The 13,608-nt window shown below is 52.9% G+C and overlaps 1 protein-coding gene and 1 non-coding gene across 2 annotated transcripts; both read left to right on the forward strand.

The window, feature by feature from the left end:
- The first annotated feature begins 56 nt into the window (after positions 1 to 56).
- Positions 57 to 12,018, forward strand: UBFD1 (ubiquitin family domain containing 1). The gene is given in 10 exon segments (XM_006085867.3): positions 57 to 261; positions 451 to 503; positions 505 to 567; positions 569 to 734; positions 737 to 784; positions 1,917 to 2,125; positions 4,583 to 4,648; positions 4,755 to 4,860; positions 8,885 to 8,967; positions 11,502 to 12,018. Coding segments are annotated over 10 exon segments (930 nt in total). The 5' UTR covers positions 57 to 236; the 3' UTR covers positions 11,613 to 12,018.
- On the forward strand, positions 3,038 to 3,156 carry LOC111825349. The gene has a single exon (XR_002828510.1). It is a non-coding gene; the product is annotated as a 5S ribosomal RNA (ribosomal RNA).
- Positions 12,019 to 13,608: the final 1,590 nt, after the last annotated feature.

Below are 13,608 nucleotides of genomic sequence, written 5' to 3' on the forward strand. Positions count from 1 at the left end.
GAGGGCAGAGCCCATCGAACGGGCGATTTCCCGGGCCCTGCCCCCTCGGCCGTGGAAAGTTAAAGCGTGGCAGGGGCCGAGCCCGGGAAGCGGAGGAGGCGGGTCTCCATAGAAACCTCCACCTGTTTCCGGTTAGCCTAGGCGAGATTATAGGGGCTGCTGCGGGGGCCAATCTCCGCCAGCTCGCCTTTTCCCGGCGGCCCCTGCGGGCGCGGTGGGTGTTGTACACAATCATCATGGCGGCGGCCGGGGCCCCGGATGGTGAGTGTGGCCGGGTGGAGGGCGCCGGGCTGGGCGCGGGTGAAGCGGTCGCTCCCCGGGGACGCGGCCCGGCTCGGGGGCTGGTGGTGGGGGGAGCCCGGACTCGGGAGCCAGGGTGCGGCGGCGCCCGCGTGGGTCCGGCCGCAGGCCCAGCCCGCGGCGAGCGCCCACCCCCTGCCCCCCTTGCAGGCATGGAGGAGCCTGGCATGGACACGGAGGCCGAGACCGTGGCGGCCGAGGCGCCCCGCGCGGTCCCTCAACTGCGTGGAGGCCGAAGCCGCGGCGGGGGCGGCGGCCGAGGACGCCTTGTGCCGCGCGAGGCAGCCTGCAGCCCGCCCCGGCCCAGCCCCCCGGAGACCCCGCGGCGCAGGCCTCGGTCAGCAATGGCGAGGACGCGGGCGGCGGCGGCGTGGCGCGGGAGCTGGTGGACCTGAAGATCATCTGGAACAAGACGAAGCACGACGTGAAGTTCCCCTGGACAGCACGGGCTCCGAGCTGAAGCAGAAGATTCACTCGATTACAGGTAACCCCGCCGCCCTCCCCGCCTCGCCCCGGTGCGCACGCCGCCTGGACACCGCGCTGGCCGCTCGCCCAGCAGCCGTGCTCACAGCGGCCCTAGGAGTGGGTTCCAGGATGCCCATTACCCAGATGGGCAAGACGAGGCCTGGCATTGCAGAGCACTAAGTGGCCGGCTGAGCTGGGATTGCAGCCCGGGCCGGAGTCCCAGGCCCAAGCCTCTAATTAGTGCTGCCCGGACACCTAATAAAAACCACCTGAGGCACTTGCAAGGTTTACACAGACTCCAGGCTCCTCCGCCTGAGATTTTGAGTCCGTGGGGCTGGAATGTGGCCTCGGATTTGTTTTTCGCAAATATCAGGAGATTCTCATAAGGGAAGTCTAGGAAACGCTGCTGGTGACCGGCCGCTGGCCCCCTCCCAGGTGTTGCTGCTACTTAATTTCATCTCGTGGACAGCACTTGGCCATCTGAAATGATTTTTTCCCTCTCGGCCAGCGGTTCTCAACCTGTGGGTCGCGACCTCTTTTGGGGGGGGGGGTCGAACGACCCTTTCACAAGGGTCGCCTAAGACCATCGGAAAACACAGATATAGTTACATATTGTTTTTGTGATTAATCACTATGCTTTAATTATGTTCAATTTGTAACAATGAAATTGGGGGTCACCACAACATGAGGAACTGTATTAAAGGGTCGCGGCATTAGGAAGGTTGAGAACCACTGCTCTAGGCTTTCTCCGTGTGCTTGTAGGCTCCGCAAAAACAAGAACTTGGTCCTTATGGGTTTTTGTATCCCCGAGGCCTGTGGACTCTCACTTAATATTGGAGTGATTGGAAGATTGAGGGACAACTTGGAATGAATGGCAGCTAATTTTTATCGAAGAGTTACTGAATTACCAGGAGCTGCACTAAATACTGTTTGTCCTGTCTTGTGGTCTTTAAGACAGTTCCATACAGAAGGAACGACTGTCGTCACTATTACAAAGTTTTGGGAACTGAGGCTGAGACAGGTGGTGAATTGCCCAAGTGTGCAAAAGTAGTAGGCGGTCGAGCAGCACTCACTTTGGGATCTGTTGTCAAGTACTCTGGTCCAAGTAAGTTTTCCGATTTTCCTTTCACTGTCTGCCTCCTTTTCCCAAGGTCTCCCGCCAGCCATGCAGAAAGTCATGTATAAGGGACTTGTCCCTGAGGATAAGACGTTGAGGGAAATAAAGGTGACCAGCGGAGCCAAGATCATGGTGGTTGGTTCCACGATAAATGATGTTTTAGCAGTAAACACGCCCAAAGACTCTGCGCAGCAGGATGCCAAGGCCGAAGAGAACAAGAAGGAGCCGCTGTGCAGGCAGAAAGTGAGTCCGTCGTGTGACTGCTCGTTCTGGGAAGTGTGAGGCTTCTGGAGCCGCGGTTGGTTACATTCTCCCTAGAATAAGCTCCTTTTTGGACAGGGCCCATGATGGAAATTTATGGCAGCAGTTGGGTGCCGCTGGCTGTTGAGTGGAGGTGACAACTACCTGAGATTTGCAACTTTGTCTCATCTGGCGGGTCAGTGTGTCTCAAGTCTATCTACTTTAGGATAAGGCCTCTGTAAAGGCAGGCTTCAAATCAGATGTGGGAAAAGTGCCATTGCTAGAACTAATTCCCCATTCTGTGCAAGTGCTTACATTTGCTTTTTGGTGTGTGGCTTCCCACAAGTCAACAAGCCCATTTCTGGAAAGACATGAACATCAGTAGCTTTCAGAGGTTCCTCTAAAACTGACACCTCGGGAAGCCGAGTGAAGCACTAGGAAGAGAACTATGCTGATTTCCCCTCCTGGTCCCTGAAATAGGGGCCAGGTTTTTCCTCTTCTGTGGCTCATTTTGAAGGTCAGTGTATTGCACTGTCAAAGGATGCTAGTGGAAGAACCATCACTTGTGATCTTGTCACCCAGCAAGCCCACTCTCGGTAGTGTTCCGGGAAAATAGGTGTTCTCATCCTAACCTGTGTCCCAGGGGAGCGTCCAGCTGGCAAACACTGGCTTTAGTAACCAGGCATCAAGGCACATGACCAACAGTGGGAAGGACACAGTTTTCTGTCACCGTCCATATTCCCTCGTGTGTGCGTTTCCAAACCCCCAAAACGTGCTTTTGTAAATGTGGCAGCAAAACCCGACCAGGATTAACGTGAATAGTCATGTTTTATCATAAAAATGTTAGTGTGGTTGGTGGCAGTGTGCTGCCCCAAACCCCGTGGAGGATATATAACATATTTTAAAAATATTACAGTCTATGGTCATACCACCCTGAACACGCCCGATCTCGTCTGATCTCGGAAGCTAAGCAGGGTCAGGCCTGGTTAGTACTTGGATGGGAGACCACCTGGGAATACTGGGTGCTGTAGGCTTAAAAAAAAACCACCACACACACAAAAAACACCCTAAAACTTTTGGCCTTCATAAAAGTTCAAAACATCTGTTTATGGGGTTTAAAATAAGGAGTTATAAACCTATGTTACCATCTAAAAGGTGTTTATTTGGACACTTCCACCCCCAAATGTGGGGTCAAAATGTCTTATAACCAATTGAGTTCATTTCCATATTCCTGTCTTGCTCTACCACATGTGTGAGACGTCAGATATGAGAATGCAGATGTGAGAGCATTCCCACTGGCCACACCCTGGGAGCATACATGTCTCTTGAATACAGGTTTTGAGTTACAAATGATCGCTTAACAGGCTTAGAATTGTTCCACAGTGCAGGGGAAATTCTTCAAAAGGTACTTGTGAGATATGAGTCAAATTCAGATTGTAATCCATGCTGCAGTGTTTAACGCCAGTTATGAGGCATAACACCGCCTAATGACAGGACCCCATCTTTGTGACTTTATCAGTGGCTCAGAAATCTGGGACTGATGTATAGGGGATCCTTTGTTAGCAGTCTGGCAGTGGTGGGTCTATTCCCATTGGAGGGTTTCTGCCATGCCAGTGAGGCTTATGGCCACCTGGTGCTTAAATTAGGTTAATTTTTTACCCTCTGCCCACTCATTGCCCTGTGGTTCTAGCTTTGCTCAACAGTGTCTGTTTCTATACAGCCACAAATGGGGCGGAAATCAGGTTCAGGCACGTGGGCCGGTCAGGAGCTGTTTGAGGGGAGCCTTGTTAGAGCCCATAAGGATCTGCCTCAAACTGGGGTGGGCTGGGTTAGAGACTTGCTAATAGGGTCAGGCTCTCGAGCAATCAGCATTCGTCTTGGGAAATGCGGTTCTTCAGGCTTTGTGTCTAGCTGGGGTTGAGGGTGGGCAGCGGGAAGACTTCTGCAGCAGACAAGTCCCCGTGTATGGTGGCAATGCCCCTTCAGGCAGTTGAGCTGCGCCTCAGCATCGGGCCAGGTGTCTTTGGGAGTGTAAGTTGGCAGAATTGCTGCCAATTTGAACCTGTCAGGAGAGCAACACCCTTTGTGGCTCTCAGCTTGGTGTTGAATCCTTTCAGTGGGGACTGTGGGAGGAAATAGGTTTTCTTTGAACTAGTCTGTAAGGTCCTGCTTTCTAGAGCTTTGATGTTTAGTGTGGCAGCCAGGTGTGATTGATTAAAATTCAGTAAAATTGGGGGTGCATTTCCTCAGTCCTAGCCCCATTTCGAGCGCTTAGTCGCCACGCTTCTAGCCACAAGTGTTTGCTGCCCGGACTGCTCTGTCGTGTTGGAGGCCGTGTCTGTAGGCAGTACAAGCTTTTGAACAGAACATTAGGCTTTCTTCGTCCTGCTTTTCAGAGGTGGGAATATAACGAAATGCAGTCTGCTTTCATTTAATGAGCTCTTTTGACTTGCGTTGCAGCAACACAGGAAAGTGTTGGATAAAGGGAAACCTGAAGACGTGATGCCATCTGTGAAGGGGGCCCAGGTAAGCCATGCTCCGTTGTGAGCACTCCCCATTGGGCTGCCGTCTCGTCCCGTCTGTTCTCCTGTATTTGTCGTCCTCTGATTGTGGTCCCTCCCTCTCACCACAGGAGCGCCTGCCCACAGTCCCCTTGTCTGGCATGTACAATAAATCCGGAGGAAAAGTGAGACTCACCTTTAAGCTAGAACAAGACCAGCTGTGGATTGGCACTAAAGGTACGTGACCTCTCCCGCGCTGGCTGGCTTGCTGCCTCTGGCCTCCAGACGCACTTCCTCCCAAGTGCTAGTCTGCTCCTCATTCTCAAATCTCTGCACTGTGCTGTGCGCGTTCCTGGCTTTGATTTTTGCTTTAGATGCTTCTCTTTGGACCCTTTCCCCCCTCATTCTTTTTAGTGTGATCTGAAGACCAATCCATCCAACATTGGCTGTCCAGAGGTCCCAGATGTGTGGCCTGCGGGCAGGTCTGGCCCACAGATGAGGGTTTTGTTTGTTTACACACAATCTATAAAAAAACTGGAGATTTCACTTGATCTGATTTTTGGCTTCATTTGAAAAAAATCACCAGGGTTAGCCAGTCTGGACTTGGATTCTCAGGGATAACCAGCAGCTGGACTGAGTAGTAGTTTCACATGGCCTGCTACAGTTCTCACTGTCCCATCTAACCTGCCTGTGGCCAGTATCCTTCGTTTACGTCACCCGCCTGGCCCCTGTAGATCAGTTTTCTTAGTGCTGGGGACCGGCCCTCCCGCCCTGGTTGTCCTCTGCCTGCCCCACCGACCCCTGTGCATGGTGGGCCAGGCTTGCTGTTTGCTGGGAGGTGACTCTTACTGCTCTCTTTCTTCCCCCGAAGGATCAAAGTCTTGTCAGCAGCGCTCCAAAGTCATCTGTCTCTTTGCCACTCCACCGTGCTGCTTAAGACTCCTAGCATCTCGAAACTTGGTCTTTGAAAGGAGTTAACCTGTTTCCTGCCCATCTCTGATTTCTTCTGCCCAGCCCACCTTCTGGACTGTTTTTTTTTTCCCCTCACTGGTTTTTGTGCTCATAAACCTTTGGCTCTTTAAGGCCAAGTTCAAATGCTTAACCATAGTGTTCAGTGTTCTCAAGAATGGGACCCCTTTAAATTTTTTAAAAATATATTTTATTGATTTTTACAGAGAGGAAGGGAGAGGGATAGTTAGAAACATTGATGAGAGAGTAACATCGATTCAGCTGCCTCCTGCACACCCCCCACTGGGGATGTGCCCGCAACCAAGGTACATGCCCTTGACCGGAATCGAACCCGGGACCCTTCAGTCCGCAGGCCGACGCTCTATCCACTGAGTCAAACTGGTTAGGGCCCCTTTAAATTTTTGATTTAGTTTCCTGCCCTGCTTACCTTGTCATACCCTATGTGTCCAGCACCGCTTGCCGAATGTCCCCACGCGCTCCGCACAGCTCCTCACGTGCCTTTGTTCATGCTCTGTCCTTCCCTGCAAGCCTTCTTCCCATCCTTGTGAGTAATAAACTCTTCCGAGGCCCTACTTAAATGTCCTCCTATGAAGCCCCCTGACACCCCCCTCCTCCCCCCCAAATACAGCACTCATTTATGTCCCCAGAGCACTCATTACTCTCCGACTTGTCTGTCCCCTGTTAGATTCCGGAGGGGACCGAGCATGCCTAAGTCACCTGTTTCTGCCAGCACTGTAGATGGTCAGTGTTCGAGGTAAACGCCAAAGAGAAGTCCAGGGGGCCCTATCTTCTGAGGCTGATGAGTTTCAGGGACAGGCCATTAGATGATTCTGCTTCAGATGGGACCAAAATTTCATGGAAGATAATCAGGGCTGGGGTGATGGGGAGTGAGATTTTTATCATCCAAAATATGAAAGTAAATTTCTTGTTTTCACCTCCATCCTGGTTTTTAAAGTGAACAAAGAATGACATGCCAAAGCGCTTGAGTCTTCTAACAATTGTTTGGTAACCTGCCATGCCCTTTCTTTCACATTTGATTCTAACTGCATGATCAGAGCAAGTTTTGCAAACTGTTGAAGGGCTCCCGCATTCTTCAAGGGCTTTGGGCCCCTTTAATAGGTCACTGTCTTCTGCAGAGCCGGTCCTGTCACCCCTGTTGTTTCTTCAGTTGCGAGCTGCCCGCCTGTCAGCTCCTCACTTCCATGCTCGCAGGTGGTTTGGCGTAGCCCTCCATCAGTGCATGGGCGCTAAAGCCCTGCCTCTTCCACTAGGGCAGCCTAAGGGGAGGCAGTGGCTGAGGCCACCCAGGAAACACCAGTGGTCCAGCGGGTAGGTGCAGCCAGGCTGGCCCCTGAGGGAGTACTTGTGCGACAGGAAGGTGCTGCCCTGTGCGGGGCTCCCGCTTCGCTTGTGGGAGTGGCCACCCTCGGGCCGAAGGAGAGCTCCACAGAACCTGTGGGTGGCAGAGCTGTTGAGTCTCCTGGTCGCCAGCCTTGCTAAGGGGCGTGGCCATGAATTCATGTCCTGGGGTCAGCCACTGCCCGGGTTGTCATTCCCTCCCAGAGCCCTGCCTCCTGGCACCGCGCCCTCTCACGCGCCCATGAGTGCCGTGCCCTGGGTGTCGCCCACACCCTCAGAGGACAGCGCGTTCTGGGAGTGGGCCCCCAGCACTGGCTTCATCTTCCTGTTGGCCTCCTTCTCCAGGGGACGCTCACGGGCTCCTGATTGTGGCGTAAACTCTGGCTGTGTGGGAGGCAGGACTCAGCCTCTGGCTAGTGGAGCGAGAACAGGCAGGGAATAAGAAAGGTGAGCACAGGTGAGGCCGTGGGGAGCCTGTGCCCTGTTGGTAGGGCAGTCGCACCTGGGATCCAGCTGATGGTCACTTGGAAGTGTGGGCCCAGGATTCTTACATCTGCATTTTCAAAAGAAGCCAGAAATCCATATTTTTCTGTGAAAACTGCTGACGTTTCAAGGTGGTTGGTGTTTTAAGAAGTTTCTATCTTGCCCTAGCCGGTTTGGCTCAGTAGATAGAGTGTTGGCCTGTGGACCCAGAGTCTCGGATTCGATTCTGATCAAGAGCATGTACCTGGGTTGCAGGCTCCTCCCCAGCCTGGGCCCTGGTCAGGGCTCGTGTAGGAGGCAACCAATCGATGTGTTTCTCTCACATCAATACTTCTCTCTGTCTTTCCCTCTCCCACTTTCTCTAAAAAATCAGTGGAGAAATATCCTTGGGTGAAAATTAAAAAATAAAAAAAAATAAAAAAGAAGTTTCTATCTTAAAGACACCAGCTGGTCAGGTCCTGGCTGGGAGCACTGTTTTAGAGCCGCTAAAAGTCATAGCCTGCGTGACCGTCCAGGTCTTTCTCCCCAGCCCCGATTTTCACAGGCCGAGGCCCACAGGACAGAAATAAAATGTCTCAATTCATCTGCTCAACTAGAACCCCGGCCTCGAAGTTCCTGCTGTCTTGTTACCTGTTTTCAGATTTCACCTTTTCCAGATTTTTGTCTACCAAGGCTTTAGTGTGGTTTAATCTTGACTTAACTGCTGAGAGCTTTTCCAGTCCCTGAGGTGTCTGCTGCTTCCGGGGTGGTTTCCTGTAGGCAGACGCCCCCACCTCTCCTGCTACCCCCCCTCCTGCTGCACTTGCTCTTTCCAGCAGTCTCCCCTCCCCCCCTTCCTCACGCTGCCTCTTTCACACCTGCTGCCCTTAAACTTGCTGCAGACTGTCTTCTGATCTGTGTGCTCTTGATTATTGATCATAGAGGTTATAAATATTCTAAGAGGACTTTCATGTGTGTGTATATGGGGGTGTGCAGGCCAGGGGAGGGGTTGGGGGGGCAAGTGAGCAGGGTCTTGGGCCAGAGCCTGGTCGTTCACAGCCAGCAGTCTCCCTTCCTATCTGTGGGAACCCCGGGGCACGCTGGTGCCTCTGTTCTTGGCTCTCGACTGTCTCAGGCACCAAAGGCCTGAGCCAGTGCTGGGCTTGGGCAGTAAGGGTACAGTGGGATTTCTTGGGTGTTATTCATTGTTAAGAGTTTTAAAAAGAACACCAGGAAAGAGATACTCTGCTATGCCATTGCCACATCCTGGTCCCCGTTCGCTCCTAAGAAGTCCCAGCTCCCATGCAGGGCTCTCGGGCCGTGGTCAGCAGGGCTGGTCCCTTACCCCTGGAGGGCAGGAGGATGTGCGCCTCCAGGAGGCTCCAGAGCCACCACCCTGATGAGGTCTGCTGCGTCCCAGGAGTAGAACAGGAGGACCTGTGAGTAACAGCTGTCATTCCTCTCAACTCAGAGCGGACCGAGAAGCTACCCATGGGCTCCATTAAAAACGTGGTCAGCGAACCCATCGAGGGGCACGAGGACTACCACATGATGGTAAGTAGCCTGGAGCGGCCCGCGGCCCGCACTGCTCCAGCAGGGACTGCGTGACCGAGGAGACACTCCAGGAGATGCCCGTCTAAGGCCCCGGGCTTTCTTCTAGAACTCGCCCTTGACTTAGTCCTAGTTCTCTCGACTCCCGTCCACCCCCACCCCCATTTTTCCAGCAGTTTAAGGGGGTATGTTGGGTGTCTTTGCCTCCCTTTTACTATAATGCTTTGTCCTTAGACCAGGAAAATAACTGTAATGAGGAGGGGCTTGTGGGCTTTCATCTAACTTTTTTCTTGTGCATAGAATTAAACCTCCCACTAGTCCTGGTGTTCGGACCCCCAGGCCTCCTCCCTCTGGGGTGGTGTCGCCCTTCCCAGACTGCAGCGGTCACATGGCAGGGCCTATGGGGAGATGGATCTGTGGACACTGTTCTCTGGGAGGTCTGCTCTGACCGGCAGGCTGTGCTCTCCCGAGACAGGATGTGTGCTGGCACTGCCCTGTCTGTGCAGAGCAGAGAGAGCTCAGTGAGCGGAGCAGCTCAGGCACGTCCTCATACTTCCCAGCGCTGTCTGGAGGGGCCACTGTAAAAACGCTGGGACAGGGACTTGCCCTGAGCAGTGACAGGGTGAGGGCGGCCGCCTGCCTTTGTCGGAAGAGGCAGTTTTCAGCGTCCGACCAGCAGGGATGTAGCTGCGTTGGCCTGTCCCAGGGAGAAGGAACAGTAGTGTGCTGACCATGGGTGTGGCACAACGTCCACAGCAGATGGAGGTGTCGGGAGGTCCCAGCAGAAGGGGAGCTAGCATCCTGGCAGTGCTCTGTAGACAGATGGCAGACCGGGCTCTGGGAGGGTCCGCCAGCCCTGCCTCTCTCCTGTCCTGTCGGTGTCTGTCAGCCCCTGGCTCCGAGCTCCTGGGTGCCCCTCTGAGAGGTGACCACGTCATGGGCCTTGTGGCAGCCCTCCACCTGGCCTCTGGAGTCTTTAAAGGTCTGCACGTGGATTGTTTGCTTACTCAGTTATTTTTTTGCTTTAAAAGTTGGGTTTTATTTTATTATCTTTTATTTACTTTTAAATATTTTTATTAATTGCAGAGAGGGAGAGGGAGAGAGAGAGAGAAACATCAATGATGAGAATCATTGATCAGCCGCCTCCCGTATACCCCGCACTGAGGATCAAGCTTGCAACCTGGGCATATGCCCTGACCGGGAATCGAACCATGACCTCCTGGTTCATAGGTTGATGCTCAACCACTGAGCCACGCCGGCCGGGCTAAAATTGGATTTTGGTATTTTCATCCGGCTCCTGCACTGCCCTCTGAAGTGTGTGCCTTCCCAGTTTGGCCCTGTAGTGTGTGCAGTCCTGGTGATAGGCAGCCTGGTGAGAGGGTTTTACACAAGTTGAGGGGCCAGTTTGAACCTCCTAAGTGATGGGTGTGGCTGGGCAATGCCTGAGATTTCATTTAAATGCTCATTTTTTCCAGTCATTTCTGGCGGCAGTGGCTCTGATCGCCCCTCTCTTTATGCACCATTACTCAGCACCTTTCCTCTGTCCCGACGAAAGCATTTGTTTCCCTCTCTGCAGACGCCATATCACTAGCTTATCATGCCAGAGTTCACATTAGAAGGGGGTGGCTGTGCTTTGTTATTTTCAGAGAAATCTTAAAAAATACAGGAAAGGACAGACGATTAAGCAAACCCATATACCCATCACCAAGAAGTGACCATTGCAAATATTTTGTAACTTGTTTTGAATCATTTTTAAATAAAAGAGACTTTACCAGCAGTGAGTTCGTCCCCATTGTCTCCCCTCCCCACTGCCCTCTTCACGATCTCCCACTTGGCCTGCCCCGCTCTGCTTCCATTTTCATGTATGTCCATGAACAGGCTTCAACACTGTTTTTGTGTTTTATCAGTTTTCCTAAGTCATATCGTGGTATGTGTCATTCTACTGCTTGCTCTTCTGGTTCGACATAATGATCTGTCTGTATTTACCACCGATCCAGTTCACACCTTTTAAAAGTGACCCAATGTTCACATGACTAGGCACATCACGTTACTTTGTGCATCCCTCACAGTGGACGGCAGGCTGTTTCCCAGTGCTCGCCTTGCTGGCAGTGCTGCTTCGAGCGCTCACCTGTTTGCTGTGCATGTGTGACTGCTTCTAGGGCAGTGGTTCCCAGGAGGGTCTGGATCAGCAGTGCCACTCACCTGGGAGCTCCTAGGAATTGCAGATGCTCAGGCCCCACTGGCCCTCCAAGTCCCAGACTAAGAGGGGAGCCACCAATCTGCTGTGACACACCCTCCCTCCAGAGGGCTCTGATGTGCACCCGAGTTGGGGAACCACTGCTTTAGGGTTCACTCTGCTTGCTTCCTCCTGCTGCTGCTCCTCTTTTGGACAAGACAAGAGAATGCTTCCCTCCCCACATGAGGTCTCCCCCTTCCCCGTTGATGAAGCCACCTCTCAGCCCTCCCCTGTGCGTGCTGTGCTGCCGCTCAGCCTCCCGACCTCTGAAGTGTCGCTTGGTTTTCCTTTTCCCTTCCAGGCGTTTCAGTTGGGCCCCACGGAAGCCTCTTACTACTGGGTGTACTGGGTTCCAACTCAATATGTGGATGCAATCAAAGACACTGTGCTGGGGAAGTGGCAGTATTTTTGAAAGCACTTTCACCTCTGGCCCAGGAGACTGACCCACAGTGAAGGACATTGCTGGGAGAGGCCTGCAGCACCCCCGGATTTCAGAGTTCTGGAACTTTGTTCACACACAATCTATACCCAATCTAAGGTGATGTGGTGACCGAAGCCAGAGGTGATGTTCTTTCACCCTTAGCTTAATCCTAACTTAAATCACCGGTTCCCTTTCTTGCAGTCAGCTTCATACCATTTTTAAAGTCAGTACAGTGGAAACCAATAAATCTGAACTCGGAAAGTGTTGTGTGGAATACTCTTAAGTGTATTTGAGAGTAGATCTGCCAAGGTTTTGTTTAGAAAGGAATGGTCAAAAGCTTTCTGCTTTTTTTAAAAAGTGATTTCAACAAATATTTTCATAAATCTTTGGTTGCAAACATTTGGACTGTGTTTTGATGAGTTGGGGTGTTTTATTTCTTTTTCATAAAAATTTTTATGCAAAGTGGGAGGGTTGGTAAGCCATATTTTTTCTGTCCATTGACTCAGACTTAATTCTTTCCCTTTGTATTTTCTCACTTCCTAGATAGGAGTTTTTGTTTTGAAAACCCAAAGATGTCAGTTCCTCCTTTTGTACCTCATCACTGCTTCCTTTCCTGGCCTTCCTCCCGCCGTGCTGCTGCTCGCGAATGCACGTGGGAGGGGGCGCAGCAGGTCTTGGTCAGGGAGCTCTCCCGCGTGCTGGTGTCTGGTGAGCAGCAGAGTATCTCAGACTCTTGTCTAAACACCTTGATCTCTGGGGCGGTCATTGCCTCCTTGATGGTGGCCTGCAGCCCTCACTGATTGGTTCTGACGCCCAGCCTGGCGTGAGTGTGCCTAGCTGTGCTGCTCCAAGATCCACAGTTCCCAGCGGGCACAGGCCTCTTCAGGCGGTGCCGTGGGAGACTGTGTGCAGCCGTGTAGCCACAGGCCCACTTTGAAAGTTTCAAGAAGCAGCCCAGTGGTCATTTCAGTTGTGCTTCTCCATTTGTCCCTTCGCTCATGCGTTGTGTTCAAGGTCTGCCTCCCTCGTTCAAAGATGCTGCCTTTCTCAACAAGAGGACATCTGACCTCGTGGGTTGGCGATGTGTTGCAACAGCAACTATGGGATAAATTGCTTTTGTGATGAGCTCGCCCTTGTCTGGTTTAGCCCCTACGTTCCTTGTCCATGTGAACCCTGGTGTCCCTTGTGGCTTGGTTGACCGAATGCGGAAAGGCTCCTGCGAGGGGCATCCCCGTGCTGTGCTGATCCCCTGCCGCCCCGGCAGTCCTCCCCTCGCTGCTGCAGGCTCAGCAGGGGTTGGCCGGAGAGTCTCCAAACCTGCAGTCGATTCCAGGCTGTTCTCCTTGTTCTGTGAAATGTGTTAGCATGTGTGAGCCAGTGAGCGGTGATCTTCTGCACCCTTCCCTCCAAACTGTAGTTGAGGAATCCAGCCGGCAAAGACAGGCTCGTGCTTCTCACGGTGTAGTCCCTTCCCAGTTCGCATTCGGGGCAGAAGTACATCGGTGAAGGGTAGTGTCCCGGGAGCAGTGACTGACTGCAGCCTCTGTCCTGCTGCCTGCACGCCTGCAGGGCCAGCACGTGGAGGCGGCCTCGGCTCGGCTTGTCGGCCAGTGCCCGTCCTGGAGGCTTGTCCCGGCGGGGCCACACGCCTTCTCCTCTGGAAGCAGCGTCCTCGTCCCCAGACTGGCCTCACCCTGCTGCTCTCCAAGGCCTTCCCGCCAGGTCTGCATTTACCCTGTTTGTTTGGCTACGCGCCAGCTGCCCTCCCTTCGTCCCAGGGACAGCCTGTCCCATCTCTCTCTGCTCCCCACAAGCCAAACCGCTTTGCACTCAGGCTGGCGTCATTTCCAGACAGGACCACAGCCTGTGTGAGCCTTTTTATGTTAAGTAAAATGGTGCTTTCCCCCTTACTTTGAAATGCTGTATATTAACAATAATGTACTGACGTCTCTCGTCGGCGTGTTTGATGGGCTCACTGACCGCCGGA

Source organism: Myotis lucifugus, unplaced genomic scaffold (assembly GCF_000147115.1).
Source record: "Myotis lucifugus unplaced genomic scaffold, Myoluc2.0 scaffold_22, whole genome shotgun sequence".
Taxonomy (NCBI): Eukaryota; Metazoa; Chordata; class Mammalia; order Chiroptera; family Vespertilionidae; genus Myotis; species Myotis lucifugus.